The sequence below is a fragment of the Anolis carolinensis genome, chromosome 1, assembly GCF_035594765.1.
Source record: "Anolis carolinensis isolate JA03-04 chromosome 1, rAnoCar3.1.pri, whole genome shotgun sequence".
In the NCBI taxonomy this organism is placed as follows: Eukaryota; Metazoa; Chordata; class Lepidosauria; order Squamata; family Dactyloidae; genus Anolis; species Anolis carolinensis.
Window position 1 is genome coordinate 364,140,541 of NC_085841.1, and position 20,518 is coordinate 364,161,058.

The window sequence follows — 20,518 nt, forward strand, 5'->3', positions numbered from 1 at the left end:
ATGATCCAATACAACCACCAGCAGAGTGTCTGCTGTGGACTCAGCTTGTTATGTTTCATTAATAATAATAATAATAATAATAATAATAATAATAATAATAATAATAATAATAATGGCTTTAAGAGAAGAAGAGACCCCTTGGGCCATTTAGCCCAACCCCCTTCTGCCCTTGTGCTGTGGGGGCCGGATAAATAGCTTCGATGGGCCGCATCTGGCCCCCGGGCCTTAGTTTGGGGACCCCTGGTCTACAATAAAGAGACCTCATACAGATATCATTCCCCAACAATGTCTCCTGTATAAGTCAAAATAGTTAAGCCAAAAAACCTAGACTGACTTATTCATGAGTCAGCATGACTACTGTACCTTATCTCTTATCCATAAAAGTAGCCATTCTTTCTTTGAGGCAAAAAGCATAAGCTTAGTCCATCCCAGGAGAACCTAAAAGAAGCACTGACTAGTGGCCACTCTCTCTGCCATGACACTAGTCTTTTTGATTTCTTGGGCAAGGAAATAGCAGAGGTGGCTTTCAGGCATATCTGTCCTTGTTGCACCTCAGCACTGGTTCACCTTGCTCTTAACACACACTCCAGCACAGCAGGCTAGGTTTAAACAGTTTATTGACAAAAGATAGCAAAGTCTGAATAAAAAGCAGTAAAGAAGGCAAACATCCAAATGCAATGGCAGTCAATAAACACAATATAATCCAGTAATAAAAGCAATCTGCAGAATATAAATCCAAGTCTCAGATATAGGAAATTAGTCCTGAAAAACAAGGCACCATGAACTTCAGAGTAAAAAGCAAAACCCAGTTTCCAGGCATGAACACAAACGAGAGTCCTTTTCCATGAGCGTAAACAAGGCAGGAGATGTGCTTCCAAAGATCAACGTAGCTTGGTCTGAAATCACTTTCTGTTTCTCCTGTATTTAGCCATGTTTACAAGCCAGAAAGGCATTTCTCTGCCCTTGAATTCCCATTTGTTTACCAGCTATTCTAAGGGAACGTCTTCAACCTCAACCTTGTATCTCTGTCTAAGGAAGATTCCTCTGACTCGCTGCCCGAAACACCTGGAGGTTGTTGATGTTCTGAATCTAGTGAAAGATCACCCTTATCATTGTTTTCTGTTTCCTCGCCAGCTTGAGGCGAGGAAACAGAGCCTTCAACATACCCAGCATCATCAGAGTCTTCAAGATTTCCCACATCAACATTGCTTTGGTCAGCCTGCATAAACCTAAATCCCCCTTCATCATCAGACTGAACCACAACAATCCTTGAGTTAGCATTGGTGCCTTCCCCTTGACCTTCGACATACATGGATCATTAAAAAAATCCATCATGTTTGCTCCAAAACCTGCCCTTGAGGTATACATGAATATATATGGTAAGAGCAAAAGTATGGTGGTTCAAAAAGGTTTTGGCCCGCTGCCAGAATTCAAGCAAGGACAGTCCAAAGTGTATGAGCAGCCATCAAGAAGGCTCTGTTTATCTTTTCCTCACTAAATGAGGCCCCTTCCACACAACTGTATAAAATCCACATTGAACTGGATTATGTTACAGTGTGGACTCAGATTACCCAGTTCAAAGCAGATATTGTAGATCATCCACCTTGATATTCTGAGTCATATGGAAGGACGCTAAGTCTTGGAAGATGGTTGGACAGAGAGAAAAAACATTTCCAGATTGCCTCCAGATTATACTCGAGTATAAGCCGACCCTAATACAAGCCGAGGCACCTAATTTTACCACCAAAAACTGGGGAAACTTACTAACTTAAGTATAAACCAAGGGTGGGAAATGCAGGAGCTACTGGAAATTTCAAAATGAAATTATTTTGAGGCACCAATTATTTTGAGAAATTATTTTGAGTTAAAGGTTTTTGAATATTTACCGTATTTCAAAGAAAAACAGTAAACTAGCTCTGTAAGTGGAAAAGCAGGGTGAACAAAAACAATATGGTATTAACAATAACTTAATAATAATAGTAATAATAATAATAATAATAATAATAATAATAATAATAATAATAATTTCATTTGGATCCCACCCTATCTCCCCATGGGGACACAGGCCAGGTTCCAACATAGTAACAGGTAAACATTCAATGCCTACATAAACAATACAGAGCTAGATCTAGATCTATAATTATATATACTAATTTCACATATGCATTTCCCCCTGAAATGCTTGCAAATCCTCTCTCTATATATGTGCATTTCCCTCCTGCAATATTTGCAAGACCTATATATCTATATTCATATATATATCTGGACATCTCTCTATATATTGATAATTATATCTGTATAGGATTTGCAAAGACTTGCAAAAATGTAAGGAGAAAGTACATATATAAAATAATATATACACATACCCTGTTTCCCCTAGAATAAGACATCCCCAGGAAATAAGACCTAGTAGAGGTTTTGCTGAATTGCTAAATATAAGGCCTCCCCCGAAAGTAAGACCTAGCAAAGTTTTTGTTTGGAAGCATGCCCGTCAAACAGAACACCAGAGCATGCAGGATCAGTAAATGTCCGTACCATAGAGTGTTGTACATGGAAATAATGGTAGTAACAAGAAATTCTTGATAGGATTCACAGTTTGTCTGATTATGCTGGTTTGTGATGACAACTACTGTACAGTATATAATAAATGTTCATTTTTTTGTTCAACAATGAATGTGAATTCTTCATGGAAAAATAAGACATCCCCTGAAAATAAGACCTAGTGCATCTTTGGGAGCAAAAATTAATATAAGACACTGTCTTATTTTTGGGGAAACACGGTAGATACAGATATACAGGAACATGGAAATCTCTAGATATCTATCTGTATATAAGATTTGCAAAGACCTGCAAACATATGAGGAAGAAATTCATATATAAAATTAATGTATATAGATAGATAGAGACAAATATAAAGGTACATAGGGATTGCAAAGGCTTGTAGGGAGAAATGCTTATATATCTGTAACAGAGATTAACAGATATTTCAGGGGGAAATGCTTTTATAAGATTAATGGGTGTGTGTGTATATGTGTATATATATATATATAACACCCAGAGGGCCCAAGTTTGCCCATGCCTGCTACATCCCCTCTGTTCAGTTAGTTGCTTTTGATGCTTCCATGCTCACCTTTGCTCCTGCATCTCCTGCTGATGCTTCTCCGCCAGCTCTTGCTACAGCCCCAGAAAGTGTGTGTGTGTGTGTGTGTGTGTATATATATATATACACACACACACACACACACACACACTAGCTGTGCCCGGCCACGCGTTGCTGTGGCGAAGTATGGTGGTATGGGAAATAAAGTATTGAGGAACTGGTGGTAGTTAAGGTAAAGGGTCCCCTGGGTTGAGTGGGTTGCTAGGAGACCAAGTGAGCGGAGCTTAGCCTTCTAACTGGCAGCAATTGGATAAAAACAATTATTCCTCTCCCTCTAATTAGGTCTTTATTTTTCTTTTCTTTTTGTTGTATCAACCTAGAGGCATGGATGAGGGGTTCTGCTGTCAATTTTCGAGGTTGTGGGGTGTTTACTTTTGTTGTTTTGTCCGCTGCCGTGATGCCATCACTCTTTTATATATATAGATATACACACACACACACACGCACACACACACACTTTCTGACTTGCGAGGGCTTCTTTCCCTTTTCAAAACATTCCCTTGGTCAAGAGTGGAGGGAGGCTTTGGAAAAGTAAACACTGATAAGGAAGGGTAAGATGAAAGCTAAATATGTCATATATTGCAAGCAACGACCTTGACCCGATTATAAGCCAGGGAGGCTTTTTCAGCTCATAAAAAGGGCTGAAAAAAATTGCTTATCTTCGAGTATATACGGCAGGGGTCCCCAAACTAAGGCCCGGGGGCCGGATGCGGCCCTCTGAGGTCATTTACCTGGCCCCCGCCCTCAGTTTTATAATATAATATATTGTATATACATATAATGTTGATAATAATATTATAATGTAATACAATATAACACTAATAATAATACCATATAATAATATTAATTATATATTCTATATTACATATAATGTTACTAATAATATTACAGTATAGTGGTATAGTTCAATATAGTAATATATAATGCTAATATTGTGCTATGCTAATAATATAATATATTGTATATACATATAATGTTGATAATAATATTATAATGTAATACAATATAACACTAATAATAATACCATATAATAATATTAATTATATATTCTATATTACATCTAATATTACTAATAATATTACAGTATAGTGGTATAGTTCAATATAGTAATATATAATGCTAATATTGTGCTATGCTAATAATATAATATATTGTATATACATATAATGTTGATAATAATATTATAATGTAATACAATATAACACTAATAATAATACCATATAATAATATTAATTATATATTCTATATTACATCTAATATTACTAATAATATTACAGTATAGTGGTATAGTTCAATATAGTAATATATAATGCTAATATTGTGCTATGCTAATAATATAATATATTGTATGTACATATAATTTGTAAGCCACTCTGAATCCCCTTTGGGGTGAGAAGGGTGTGATACAAATGTAGTAAATAAATGCAGTAAATAAATAATAAATACATTTTAGACTTAGGCTCACCCAAAATCTGAAATGACTTGTAGGCACACAACAACAACAACAACCCTAATTAACTTGACTATCTCATTGGCCAGAAGCAGGACCACACTTCCCATTGAAATCCTGATAAATATATGTTGGTTAAAATTGTTTTTATTTTTAAATATTGTATTGTTCTTTCATTGTTGTTGTTGTTGTTTTTGCACTACAAATAAGACAAATGCAGTATGCATCGGAATTTGTTTGTATTTTTTTCAAATGATAATCCGGCCCCTCAACAGTCTGAAGGATTGTGGACCGGCCCTCGGCTTAAAAAGTTTGAGGATCCCTGATATACGGTATCTTAAAGCTCTAAGGGTGATAAGTCTTTCAAATAGCTTTGATCACAAATGGTTGACATGAGTCCTCCACATCTTCCATTCATTCCAATATTTCTACCCCGCCCTTCTCCCCGAGGGGACTCAGGGCGGCTTACACAACTGGTAGGATCACTACCAGTACATCATAATACAATAAAATAAGAATAAAACAGTTAAAATAATTAAATAACATAATAAAATACAATATATAAAAATTTAAAACAATGCAACACCAAATATATATACCAATCATCCATCAGACCTTGTGCAAAAGCCTTAATCCGATCCATGTCAATGCTAACTGAGTTCATTCATTAAACGCTTGCGCGCATAGCCAGGTCTTCAGCTTCTTCCTGAACCCCAAAAGGGATGGAGCACTTCCCTACCGGCCGCAGCTTTTGTGGAAGTTGCAATTAGTGATATTGTTTCTTCCTCTCTTCCATCCCTGTTCCAGATAAACCATTATGAGAAGCAGCTTGAGGACACCAAGGCCCTCTGTGACCAGGAGTGTGGGGACCTCCAGTGTACCTTCAGCGAGGAGAGGCAGAGCCTGGAGTGTGAAGTGGGGCTCCTACGGGTCCAAGTGGGTGAGCTCCAGGAAGAATTGGCGAGAGTCGAGGAGCAGGCAGAATCTCAGCAGAGTCTGGAGAAGTTGTGCTTAGAAGAGGAAGCCGGTCAGGGTGAGAAGGAGCTGGAAGAGGCCCGGGAGAGCTTTACCCGCGAGCGGGAAGAGTTGCTCCAGGCAAGAGCTTGGCTGGAGGAGAAGATGAGGAGCTTCGCAGAGAGCGCCCAGAAGGAGAAAGCGGAGCTCGAAAACGGTTTCCAGGAGCAGCTGCGACAGCTGCTGGAGAATCACGCCCTGGAAAAAGAGCAGCTGCAGCAAGAGCTGGCGGAGAAGCATCAGCAGGAGATGCGGGAGCAAAGGTGAGCATGGCAGCATCAAAAGATGGGATATAGCAGGCATGGGCCAACTTGGGCCCTCCGGGTGTTTTGGACTTCAACTCCCACCATTCCTAACAGCCGGTAGGCTGTTAGGAATGGTGGGAGTTGGAGTCCAAAACACCCGGAGGGCCCAAGTTGGCCCATGCCTGGGATATAGTAATAGTCTGCATACAATATAGCAGGGGTCCCCAAACTAAGGCCCGGGGGCCGGATGCGGCCCTCCAAGGTCATTTACCCGGCCCCCACCCAAAGTCTGAAATGACTTGAAGGCACACAACAATAACAATCCTACTTAACTTGACTATCTCATTGGGCAGAAGCAGGCCCACACTTCCCATTGAAATCCTGATAGGTTTATATTGGTTAAAATTGTTTTTATTTTTAAATATTGTATTGTTCATTCATTTACTAATATTGTGCTATGGTAATAATATAATATATTGTGTATACATATAATATTGATAATAATATTATAATGTAATACAATATAATATTTATTTATTATGGTATTTCTACCCCGCCCTTCCCACCCAGTAGGGGACTCAGGGTGGCTAATAATAATACTAATACAATGTAATAATATCGTATAATATAATAATATTAATTATATATTAAATGTAATATTACTAATAATATGGTACAGTGGTATAGTACAATATAGTAATTATAATGCTAATATTGTGCTATGCTAATAATATAATATATTGTATATACATACAACTTGTAAGCTGCTCTGAGTTCCCTTTGGGGTGAGAGAGAGTAGAGTATAAATTTAGCAAATAAATAAATAAATGATTGTTGTTGGGGTTTTTTGTACTACAAATAAGACATGTGCACTGTGCATAGGAATTTGTTCATTTTTTTTTTCAAATGATAATTCGGCCCCTCAACAATCTGAGGTACCATGAACCGGCCCTCCACTTTAAAAGTTTGAGGACCCCTGCAATATAGTAATAACGTACCTCAAAAAACTTGAGCTTAAGATCTAGCCACAAATTGTATGGAAAAGTACTTTATTTATTTACAGTATTTATATTCCGCCCTTCTTTCTCACCCCGGAGGGGACTCAGGGCGGATCACAATGTACACATACAAGGCAAACATTCAATGCCATATGAACATAGAGACAGAGACAGACACAGAGACAATTTAACCTTCTCCAGCTTCCAGCTTCCTGAGGATGTGCTTGATTCCGGCCACAGGGGGAGCAGCTTCTTCATCATCCACTGTGACGCCGAGTCCTTGGATACTTCCTCATTCCAAATGCTGCTGGATGATTTTTTTATGGTGTTGTAAATTACTGCATATACTTGAGTATAAGCCTAGTTTTTCAACCCCCCTCGGCTTATACTCGGGTGAGGGTCCTGGTTGGCTTATATTTGGGTCAGCTTATACTCGAGAATATATGGTACATTTATTATTTTTCTCTATTATTGTTGCTACTATTATATTTATTTTACTTTATTTTATTTATTTTATTATATTATATTTATTTTTATTATTATTATTTTATTATTAATAATATATTTATTATTTCATTCTGATCTTATTATTATTTTTGCATTTATTATTTTACTCTATTTATTATTACATGTATTTTTTCCTGTATTTATTATTATTATTATTATTCCATGTATTATTTTACTCTATTATTATTAAAAGGCTACAGAAGATGAGAATAATGATTTGATCAGAGTTGGACAGTCTTATCTTAAATTTGAGCATTTTGTAAATATTCAAAAATATTTAACCTACTGATGCCTCAATTAATGTAATTTTATTGGTTATTTTATTTTTATTTATGGTTTATTTTTATTGACTTATACTGGAATCAATGTTTTCCCAGGTTTTTTTGTGGTAAAATTAGGTGCCTCAGCTTATATTCGGGTCGGCTTATACTTGAGTATATATGGGTAGTTAAATTAGCCTCCCCACATAAGTGGTACCTAAATTTCCTACTTGATAGATGCAACTATCTTTCGGGTTGCTTAGGTCAACAACGAGCAGGGCTGTTTTTTATTTTAATGGTCGGGTGCTCACTCCGACGCAGGCTGGCCTCGAACTCATGACCTCTGGTCATAGTGATTTATCGCAGCTAGCTACTAACCAGCCTGCGCCACAACCCTTCATTTCTTTTGTTTTCTTTTTTGGTTATTTTTGGTTGGTATAGGGCAGTGATGGCCAACCTATGACACGCGTGTCAGCACTGACACACCTAGCCATTTTTGCTGACACGCTGCCACATGCAGATTGATTGGATGACTAATGTCTTTTGTGGCCAAATTTTGTGTGATTTGGTCCAGTGGTTTTGTTGTTTACTCCATGGGAATTATGCACATTACACACACACACACATACATATATAATTATATTATTCTATTATTATTGTAGTATATTATTATATTATTACTATTATATTATTATTATATTATTCATGACTACATTGAAACTACAATAGAGAGAAATCAGCGTGGAAATTGCAAGAGGTACCATAGATTGTTGTACATGGAAATAATGGTAGTAAATAGTTTTTGATTTATTAAATACAGTTATATATTACAATTACAGTAGAGTCTCACTTATCCAACGTAAACGGGCTGGCAGAATGTTGGATAAGCGAATATGTTGGATAATAAGGAGGGATTAAGGAAAAACCTATTAAACATCAAATTAGGTTATGATTTTACAAATTAAGCACAAAAACATCATGTTATACAACAAATTTGACAGAAAAAGCAGTTCAATAAGCAGCAATGCTATGTAGTAATTACTGTATTTACGAATTTAGCACCAAAGTATCACGATGTATTGAAAACATCTGTGGTGCAGCTGGCTAGTAACCAGCTGCAATAAATCACTACTGACCAAGAGGTCATGAGTTCAAAGCCCAGGTCGGGTTAAGCCCCCGACCATTAAATAGTTCAGTTTGCTGTTGACCTATGCAGCCCCGAAAGACAGTTGCATCTGTCAAGTAGGGAAATTTAGGTATGCTTTATGCGGGAGGTTAATTTAACTAATTTACAACATCAAAACTGCCAGCAAAACACGAGGAAAGGAATAAGGAAGTACAGCCACTAGTGGACGGTGAAGCAACAGCTCCCCCTGTGGCCGGAATCGTGAAGCTGGAAAAAAAATGTTAAATGCCTCTGTGTCTGTCTATACTGTATGTTGTTTGTCTGTTGGCATTGAATGTTTGCCATATATGTGTTCATTGTAATCCGCCCTGAGTCCCCTTCGGGGTGAGAAGGGCGGAATATAAATACTGTAAATAAATAATAAATAAATAAAACATTGACTACAAAAATGCGTTGGATAATCCAGAACGTTGGATAAGTGAGTGTTGGATAAGTGAGACTCTACTGTGTATATTTTTGTTATTTAAACTATATATATTGTGAAATTATGTTGTTGTTTTTATCGAAGTGACACACCACCCAAGTCATGCTAGGTTTTTTGGTGAATTTTGACACACCAAGTGCAAAAGGTTGCCCATCATTGGTATAGGGCAGGGGTCCCCAAACTTTTAAAGCAGAGGGCCGGTCCACAATCCTTCAGACTGTTGAGGGGCCGGATTATCATTTGAAAAAAAATACAAATTCCTAAGCATACTGCACATGTCTTATTTGTAGTGCAACAACAACAACAACGAAATAATACAATATTTAAAAATGAAAACAATTTTAACCAACATAAACCTATTAGGATTTCAATGGAAAGTGTGGGCCTGCTACTGGCCAATGAGATAGTCAAGTTAATTAGGATTGTTGTTGTTGTTGTTTTTGTTGTGTGCCTTCAAGTTATGTCAGATTTTGGCCGAGCCTAAGTCTAAAATTAATTAATTATTTACTGCATTTATTTACTACATTTATATCCCACCCTTCTCACCCCGAAGGGGACTCAGAGCAGCTGTATGTACATACAATATATTATATTATTAGCATAACACAATATTAGCATTATATATTACTATCTTGAACTATACCACTATACTATTATATAATATGTAATATATACCATATCATTAATATTATTATATGGTATTACTATTAATATTGTATGACTGCTTTTCATGTTTGATTTTACAATGTGTAATTTGTCACTGTTTTTATTATTGCTGTGAGCCGCCCCGAGTCCCTTCGGGGAGATGGGGCGGGATATAAGAATAAATGTATTATTATTATTATTATTATTATTATTATTATTATTATTATTATTATATTGTATAACATAAGATTATTATCAATATTATATGTACATACAATATATTATATTATTAAAACTGATATAAAATTCTATATCATAAAACTGAGGGCGGGGGCCAGGTAAATGACCTTAGAGGGCCGCATCCGGCCCCCGGGCCTTAGTTTGGGGACCCCTGGTATAGGGCAACCTCCTCTTGCAGGTGGCACAAATTGAGAACGGTCCAGTATCAAGACACAGTGTTAAGATCCATTTTTAGGCACTTTAGATAGATTCGGGAGAAAAAAACCCACAGTATGCCTCTTAAATATGTGTGCAGGGAGCTATTGCAATAAATCACTCTGACCATGAGGTCATGAGTTCGAGGCCAGCCTGTGGCGGGTCGAGCACCCGTCAATTAAAAATAAAAAATAGCCCCTGCTCGTTGCTGACCTAGCAACCTGAAAGATAATTGCATCTATCAAGTAGGAAATAAGGTACCACTTATTTAAAAAAAAGTGGGGAGGCAAGTTTAACTAATTTACAACCTGGAATGAGGAAGTGCCGTCGGAGTGGATGATGAAGCAGCTGCTCCCCCCTGTGGCCAGAATCGAACATCCCCTCAGGAGAAGGTTAAATTGCCTCTGCGTCTGTCTGTCTCTGTCTGTTTGATGTGTTTATGGGCATTGAATGTTTGCCCTGTGTGTATAATGTGATCCGCCCTGAGTCCCCTTCGGGGTGAGAAAGAAGGGAGGAATATAAATACTGTAAATAATAATATTGCAAGGGCTATAGGTCCAATGATATAGTTTTGCTAAAGCTAAACCAAAAAAAGGCTAAGGATTAATGTGCTAAATGACCTGCATTTTTATTATCCCTGAGTTAGTACAGATTTCAGTAATGTGTTATGTTGACCACATTTAGGGTGCAAATGGAAGGTGAGTTTAATGGAAGAATGTCTTTGAAAGAGGAGCAGTTTGCCGTCGACCGACAGGCGCTTGCCAGCAAGTACGGGGAAGCCATAAAGGGACTCGAGGGGCGCTACCAGCGAGAGATGCGGGCGCTTTCCGAGCTGCAATGTGAGGAGAAGTCCCAGTGGGAATTTGAAAAAGATGAAATTGTCCAGGACGGGGCTGAGGCGCAGGAGAGATGGAAAGCCATCCTGGAGGGAGAAAGGTCTGTCGCTTCAGCGCTTGCCGAGGAGAAGGACCTCCTGGAGAAGGCATTCAAGGAGAGAGTGAACTCGCTGGTGTTGGAGAAAGAGCAGCTGCAGAAGGAGCTGCAGGAGGTGAAGAAGCAAGGAGATGAACTACGCGAGAGGCTCTTGCAAACTCAAGCCATCCACGAGCAGGAACTGAAGAAAAGAGAAGAGGAAATGTCTGTCGTTGAAGAAGATCGGAAGCAGGTTGTCCAAAAACTTGGAAAACTGGAGGCTGAGTCTGAACATGAGAAAAAGGAGCTGAATTCCAGGCTGGTGGCTTTGGAGTATTTGAAGCGAGAAGCACTCAGTAGAGCAGCAGAAGATCAAGAAAAACTGAGATCCACAATATCAACGCTTGAAAGTAAAATTCAAGAACTGCAGAATGAATTGCAACAGCACCCAAAACTGCAAAACAATTTGGGCTTTTTGGACAAAGAAGCAGGACCAGCAGGTGGTGATTCTCCGTGGTCCGACATATCTCAGGAGCCCAAAGATGTGACAGATCTTCTATCAAACCAGGAAGAGTTGCAAGAGACGTCAGGAGAAGGTGATGTGGCAACACTTTGTTTGATGGATAAGTTACCCAAAGAGCCAGAGAGAGAACTAACCAAGTCCCCTGGTTTCATAACTTTGGTTCCAGACTCATCCGTTGACTCTCACTTTCTAAATGTCATGGATGAAGAAAACAGCCAAACAAAAACAGAAGGTGGAATTAAAAAACCAGATGGGAATGCGTGCTTTGTGTTGGCCACTGATGGGACCATGTTTGAAGAAAGCATGGCCTTGGAGAAGGCCTATGAAGAAATGATGGCAGAGAATCAAGCCCTCAAAGCTCAGCAGGCTCTCCTTGAAGAGAGGATTGACCTCCTGGAAGCTGAGTGTGACCGAATGGCTCATGACCGGCAGGACATGGCTTCCCAGGTCCAGAAGGAACTCGATGAGATCCTGAAGACCATTCCCAAGCCAAACACTTTGCCTTGTGAAAGAGATGACTATGAAGAAAGGTTTCCTTGGGAGAAGGTTGATGTTGAGATGTTGCATGCAGACTGTACAATGGGAAGCAATGGTCTCTTTGTGGAAACCTTGGAGGCCGGATTAAACGTGGAGGAGATGAGTGCTGGATCTCTGCAGCTTGAGATGGACCACAGAAGGGAGAAGGGGGAGCTGAAATACTTGGTGCCTGAGCTTTGGGATGTGGATGCCGAGAAGCAGACTTGTTCCAGATTACAGACCAAAGCTCTGATGTTGCCAGAAGAACTCAAGATGGAAAACCGGGCCCTGAAAACGGAGATGGTCAAGCTACTTGAGCGGAACAACAAACTGGAGGGATACCTACCAAAACTCATCACCTTGCAGTGCCAGTTGGATGAAGTTGACCAAGAAGCCCTCGCGCTGAAGGGGGAAAAAGCCCAACGGCTGGAGGAAGTCAGGAAACTGGAAGAAGTCCGGGACCAGTTGGTTCTGGACAATGCCGAGCTGCAGAGCGCCAACCTGGTCTTGCAAAGCAGGCTGGGGAAGACGGAGGAGCTGGTGGCCAACCTGAAGGCCCTGAAGGGTGGCCGGCACAGCCGCTGTGAGAGCGCTGCCAAAGAGGTGGAGGCGGAGAAGAAGGGCCTCCATGAGCTCAACAGGAAGCTGAGGGAGAAAGTGGCCACCCTGCTGAAGCAGAATGGCACCCAGGCGCAGGAGCGGGAAGACCTGAAAGTGGCCCTCCATGACCTGCAGAGCACCTGCGCTCAGCAGCGGCAGAAGCTGGAGTTCCTCAGGTAACGGCGCACCCGGTCACGGCCTAATGCTCTGCTCTGCTTTTCTGAACACTAACCAACTCCAGCCTCACTTGACCACCTTGTAACCACTACTCCTGGCACTTCTTCACTCTTCTTGTATTAACAAGTAGATTAACCTTGGATAGAGAACCAAAGCCTTCTGACAACTAACAAGAAGCAATAGCTATGAATCACACTGGTTTTGGGGAGACAGGGGCTGGCTGGATGATTTTTGCTTGTCTCACAATTCTAACCCAAGGTTGTTGGTTGTTTGTGTTGTCTGACATCTGCTGCGCAAACTTGACTGATGTGAAGCTTAGTTTGATTCTGTGCTTTGTCTACTGCTTTCCTGTCACAGTCTTGTTTCTCTTGTTTTTAATGATTGCAATCAGCTCTCCACATCCATAGAATCCCCACAAAAGTGAAAACCCATGCCTAGAAAATTGCTATTTGTTTTACCCAAGAGAACACCTTTCTAAGAATCTCTAGGTCTTCCAGTATGACTTCCACGGAAAGTTGACCATAGAATCTGTCAGAGCAGTTTTCTAGGCACACACGCAGCAGAAGTCGCTGACGAGGAAGCTCTGGATAGATAACGACTTAATGATGTTAAGCTGGCTATGCATCAGTTTTGCATCATTTAAAAATTTAGACCAGTGCTTTTCAAATTAACTGATGTGTCAGCCTGGGCATTTTTCTCCAATGTGCCTGAGACCAGTCTCATGTTTGTACCCTTTATCATTTGCATGTAGGATCCTGGAAATTTACTGTGTACTGGTTGTCAGTGGCTTCTAGAATGGTACCAGTCTGTGGGCCACTGCTTTGAATAAACCTGGTTTAGACTATGAATGATTTTATAACGACACTGCAGTCTTCAGTTTACTATCAAAAGTTTACTTACGAACGGAAATCTCACAAGACGATACACAGCTCTCACGCAGGCACACACGGGAAGGGACAGAGAGAAAAAATAGGAAGTAGAAGGCTATTTATCTCAGCCTCTGCTGTCTGGTGCAATCCAAGTTTAACCCTTTACACACTGGTATAGTTAGCAGCACACAGTGTATGATGCAATCTTCAGCACACATTGCACAACCATGACTCAATTACATTTAAACAACTCTATATACCAGGGGTCCCCAAACTTTTTAAGCAGAGGGCCGGTCCACAATCCTTCAGACTGTTGAGGGGCCGAATTATCATTTGAAAAAAAAATACAAACAAATTCCTATGCACACTGCACATGTCTTATTTGTAGTGCAACAACAACAACAATGAAAGAATACAATATTTAAAAATGAAAACAATTTTAACCAACATAAATCTATTAGGATTTCAATGAAAAGTGTGGGTCTGCTTCTGGCCAATGAGATAGTCAAGTTAATTAGGATTGTTGTTGTTGTTTTGTGCCTTCAAGTCATGTCAGACTTTGGCCGAGCCTAAGTCTAAAATTAATTATTTATTTACTGCATTTATTTACTAAATCTATATCCCACCCTTCTCACCCCGAAGGGGACTCAGAGCAGCTGTATGTACATACAATATATTATATTATTAGCATAGCACAATATTAGCATTATATATTACTATATTGAACTATACCACTATACTATTATATAATATGTAATATGTATGGTATTACTATTAGTATTATATTGCAAGATAATAATAAGATTATTATCAATATTATATGTATACACAATATATTATATTATTAAAACTGATATAAAATATTATATTATAAAACTGAGAGCAGGGGCCAGGTAAATGACCTTGGAGGGCCGCATCCGGCCCCCGGGCCTTAGTTTGGGGACACCTGCTATATACAATCATTCTCACTTCAACAGAATCATCCTGGAGGACGTGGAGCTGTGGTGGTGCAATGAGTTAAACCCTTGTGCCAGCTGAACTGCTGACCTGAAGGTTGGGATGCTGACCTGAAAGTTACCGGTTCGAATCTGTGAGACGGGGTGAGCTCCTGTCTGTCAGCTCTAGCTTGCATAGACAGGAGAGAAGTCTCCAAGCTAACACATCCAGGCATCCCCTGGGCAATGTCTCTGTAGACAGCCAATTCTCTCACACCAGAAGCAACTTTCAGTATGTTCTCTAGTTGCTTCTGACATGACAAAAAAATCCAGGAGGACCTCGAGATTCCTCCTTTCTGCAAATCCCTAGGTTCTACAATTCGGCTTTTATGATCAATTTCCAGCTGAAGTTGCATTGAAGGATCTAGAGATTCCTTGGAAGAACATTTTAATCAAATCCCCAAAAGTTAAACCCACAGATGTGGAGGGCTGAGTGTATTACTTCAACTGGTAGTATAGCAGCATTTATTTCCGTCTAATTATATTGAGCAAGATCCCAAGCATCTAATTATGCTCAACAGATGAACTAATGTTCAGTCCTTTTACTCTGGGGAAATCCTGAATCATGTTGGCACTTGGCATAGTATTGGAGCCTCCTCTTCCTGCCAGGTGGGCTTTGATGAAAAAAGTCCTTCTAATTTTCCCCAACAATGCCAAGCCATGGGTTCCAGGACATGCGGTTGACTGTTGTTGTTGTGGGCCATCAAATCACTTTCAGCTTATGGCAATCCCAAGGTGGACAAGAATTTTGTGACAAGATTTCTTGAAGGAGGATTAGAGCTTGAAAAGATTATTATTTTAGACTACAGCCTGACACAGCATGCCTCCAGGGAATTATAATCCAACAACAACAACAACAACAACTTGTCAAAACTCTTCTCTAGAAGATCTGCTAATATTGGAAAATATGTCCCAGAAATTTGCTTGGCATCCTTGTTAGATAAGGCGACAGCATGATAGGAATGGCTCTCTCAAGGTTGGGAAAATGTTGCAGCCATATCATAAGTGAAGTGTCCTTCAAACCAAACCAAAGGATATTTGGGTCTGTGTTTGAGTATCTTCAAGGTTCTGTGTTTTGCATCCAGATGTGAAGCTGAGCACCTCAGAGAAGAAAACACTGCTTTGAAGAACGAAATTGGTTTGTTAAACGAGGAAGGGAGCGTTTCCAACCTACGGCTCAGGGAGCTCAATGGGTCTCAAGAAGAACTCTGGTGGGTCTCTATTAACTGTAAATAGGGAAAACTCAGTGTAATTTGTGTTGTGCCTTTTGATTCCACATGCATTACTCTTTGGTCTGGTTGCAAGGCATTTTTGGCTTCCTACATGAAAATCCCTATGCAGTTGTGATGGTGTCTATATTTATATATAGGTCAGTCTCAAGCATAAGTCAAGAACAAGTTTTGGAGCCAAAATTGCAGATTTTGATATGGCGAGTGGATAAGTCAGTTCTGCAGAGAGAGGTTATAATACTGTACTCATAATGAGCTGTGCATATGTCGACCTCCATTTTTGGGTTTGACTTTTTTGATAAAATGTGTAGACTTATATATGAGTATGTTGTTTATTTGCTGTCTAGTACACGCATTTTTAATAAGTTTTCCCTTGATTGAAGAATTTTTGTCGATGTTTCTCACTTGCACACATATTTAGCCACTCAGGTTTTTCAGAGTGATGTTTGATATGTACATACTCTGTTTCTTCAGAAAATATAAGCATTAGATCAGGCCTGGGCAAACTTGGGCCCTCCTGGTGTTTGGGACTCAACTCCCTCAAAATTATGTTCAATTTCATCCCTAAACTCTTGCAGAATGATTGCTTAAGTGATGACAATGCAATTCCATGTAATTCCATGAGAGTGAGAGTGAAAAACTGCAAATAAAAATGCTATTTGTTTTACCTGAGAGGACACATCTTGAGGAATCTGTAGTGTTACTTCCATTGGAAGCTGACCAAAGAATTGCACTGGAAGACCTAGAGATAATGTTTTAATTAGATCCGTGAATATTCAAATCTGCCAAAGTTAAACTTGCAAATGTGGAGGACCAACTGTGAAAACTTCCCATCACAACAAAGTCTTTCAAGATTTCCTGAGATCACTTTCTGGACATCTGAATGTGCCCCAGTTGTCCATCTTTGTCTTTCAGGTGATCGTACCTTTAGAAGCTTCTGTTGAAATACGTGGCTGAGGCTTAGCTTCTAGCAGTAAGAGCTTTAAGCTAAAACATGCTAGTATTTTTCATCTAATGGGTTAAACCAGTGATGGCCAACCTATGACACGCGTGTCAGCACTGAAACGCCTAGCCATTTTTGCTGACACGCTGCCGCATGCAGATTGATTGGATGACTAATGTCTTTTGTGGCAAAATTTGGTGTAATTTGGTCCAGTGGTTTTGTAGTTTACTCCATGGGAATTATTATATATATATTTCTTTTATTCTATTACTGTATTATTGTAGTATATTATATTATTACTATTATATCATATTATTCATTATTCATGACTACATTGAAACTACAATAGAGAGAAATCAGCATGGAAATTGCAAGAGGTACTATAGATTGTTGTACATGGAAATAATGGTAGTAAATAGTTTTTGATTTATTAAATATAGTTATATATTACAATTATATATTTTTGTTATTTAAACTATATATATTGTGAAATTATGGGTTTTTTCTCGAAGTGACACACCACCCAAGTCATGCTAGGTTTTTTTGGTGAATTTTGACACACCAAGTGCAAAAGGTTGCCCATCATTGGGGTTAAACCGTAAAACTGTTGAATGTACTGACCTAAAGGTTGGCAGTTCAGAGCCACAGGTTGGGGTGAGCTCCCGCTGTTAGCACTAGTTCCTGCCTACCTAGCAGAACATGCAATTGTGAGTAAATCAATAGGTACTGCTTCGGCGGGAAGGTAATAAAGTCACCCATGTAGCCATGCCGGCAACACAACCAGGAGGTGTCTATGCACAACAGGCTCCTTGGCTTAGAAAGGAAACAAGAGCACCTCCCCATGGCCAGAGCTGAGCACTGCCTCCAGAAAGACGAGATGAAAAGCAAAGCCTTTACTTTTGGTCTGTGTATTGGTATATCATTGTTATCCCACTGTATTAAACGGCATTGAATGTTTGCCTATGTATGTATGTATGTTGTCATCTGCTCTGAGTTGCCTCGGAGAGATAGAGCGGAATATAAATAAAGTGTATTATTATTTTAACAGAAAAGTGATAAAAATACATACATATTTTAGCGCAAAAGATAACAATTTGTCTGCTGTGTGTCTTTTAGGCATAAGATTGGGACTGTACAGAAGGAGAAAGCGGCAATGCAGAAGATGGCTGAAAACTTTAAGAAGCAGGTAATCCCGCTTCTTGTTAAGTGAGATCTCCAAGCAGCTCATGGTTGCAAAAGCATTGTGCAGAGCAACACCTTTTCGTTCAGATAGAGCAGGGGTCCCCAAACTAAGGCCCGGGGGCCGGATGCGGCCCTCCAAGGTCATTTACCTGGCCCCCGCCCTCAGTTTTATAATATAATATTTTATATCAGTTTTAATAATATAATATATTGTATATACATATAATATTGATAATAATATTATGTTATACAATATAATACTAATTATAATACTATATAATAATATTAATTATATGTTATATATTACATATTATATAATAGTATAGTGGTATAGTTCAATATAGTAATAATAATAATAATAATAATAATAATAATAATAATAATAATAATAATAAAACTTTATTTATACCCCGCCACCATCTCCCCAACGGGGACTCGGGGCGGCTTACATGGGGCCATGCCCAGGACAATACAATATAGCAAAATATAAAAACAACATATCATAATACAATTACAACAATACAATAAATAATCATGTACAGTACAACACAAAATCAAAAAAGCAATATAACAGGGCGGGCCGCATGAACACTCAGTTAAAACTTGGGGTGAGAAAAAGATAAGAATAAAACCACGGGGAACAGAGACATAAGATAGCAAACAGTCTAGAGGATAGATGATGGGGGGAGTAATATATAATGCTAATATTGTGTAATGCTAATAATATAATATATTGTATATACATACAGCTGCTCTGAGTCCCCTTCGGGGTGAGAAGGGTGGGATATAAATGTAGTAAATAAATGCAGTAAATAAATAATTAATTTTAGACTTAGGCTCGGCCAAAGTCTGAAATGACTTGAAGGTACACAACAACAACAACAATCCTAATTAACTTGACTATCTCATTGGCCAGTAGCAGGCCCACACTTTCCATTGAAATCCTGATAGGTTTATGTTGGTTAAAATTGTTTTCATTTTTAAATGCTGTATTGTTTTTTCATTGTTGTTGCACTACAAATAAGACATGTGCAGTATGCATAGGAATTTGTTTTGATTTTTTCAAATGATGATTCAGCCCCTCAACAGTCTGAAGGATTGTGGACCGGCCCTCTGCTTCAAAAGTTTGGGGACCCCTGAGATAGAGCATTGCATGGAATGCTTATTCAACAGCTGCTAAGTCGCAGAAGGCTGGGAATGCAACCACATTCCCTCTGGTAAAGAAAAGGGATCCCAACTGCCCCTTCTGAGGTTATCTCAGGTTGTTTCCTAGGCGGAAGGTCAAACTTTGGCCCTCCAGGTGTTTTGGACTGCAACTCCCACAATTCCTAACAGCCGGTGGGCTGTTAGGAATTGTGGGAGTTGGAGTCCAAAACACCTGGAGGGCCCAGGTTTGCCCATGCCTGCTCTATAGTTAAAAGCTACAATAATGTATTATTATTATTATTATTATTATTATTATTATTATTATTATTATCAACACAACGACGTTGTATGGCACAGCAAACAAGATAGATATGCTGGATTTCGTTTCGCAAAACCACAAGTCGAACACTTCCCAAGTGTCTAGGACTGTGTGATGTATTTTCGGATGATGTGTGCAGATCCCTGTAGGGTGGCCTTTTGCAGTTGGCAGATGGTGATTTTGTCAATGTCTATTGTTTCCAAATGCCGGCTGAGATCTTTTGGCACGGCACCCAGTGTGCCCATCACCACCGGGACCACCTGCACTGGTTTCTGCCAGAGTCTTTGAAGTTCAATCTTGAGGTCCTGATAGCGGCTGAGTTTTTCCTGTTGTTTTTCATCTATGCAACTGTCACCTGGGATGGCGACATCAATGATCCAAACCTTGTTCTTTTCCACAACTGTGATGTCTGGTGTGTTGTGTTCCAGAACTTTGTCAGTCTGGATTCGGAAGTCCCACAGTATCTTTGCGTGCTCATTTTCCAATACTTTTGCAGGTTTGTGATCCCACCAGTTCTTTGCTGCTGGGAGGTGGTACTTGAGGCATAAGTTCCAATGAATCATTTGGGCCACATTGTGCCTCTGTTTGTAGTCTGTCTGTGCGATTTTCTTACAGCAGCTGAGGATTATTATTATTATTATTATTATTATTATCATTATTATTATTATTGACTTCATATGACTCAGACGGAACATGCTTTAGAATACAATAAGTCTCTTACTATTATTATTGACTTAGAACAGAATAATAAGTGTTCGACTTGTGATTTTGTGATACAAAATC

The 20,518-nt window shown here is 39.2% G+C and overlaps 1 protein-coding gene across 6 annotated transcripts in view; it reads left to right on the top strand.

Annotated features, from left to right (window-relative positions):
• Positions 1-20,518, top strand: part of nin (ninein) — a 213,367-nt gene that overhangs the window by 158,614 nt on the left and 34,235 nt on the right. For 5 of the 6 annotated variants that reach the window (XM_062968703.1, XM_062968701.1, XM_062968704.1 and 2 more), the window contains 4 exons: positions 5,418-5,887; positions 11,009-13,051; positions 16,002-16,127; positions 18,205-18,274. In XM_062968703.1, the coding sequence (XP_062824773.1) occupies positions 5,418-5,887; positions 11,009-13,051; positions 16,002-16,127; positions 18,205-18,274 (2,709 nt within the window). The remainder of the gene's footprint in view (positions 1-5,417; positions 5,888-11,008; positions 13,052-16,001; positions 16,128-18,204; positions 18,275-20,518) is intronic. The other variant, XM_062968705.1, reaches the window with a different exon arrangement.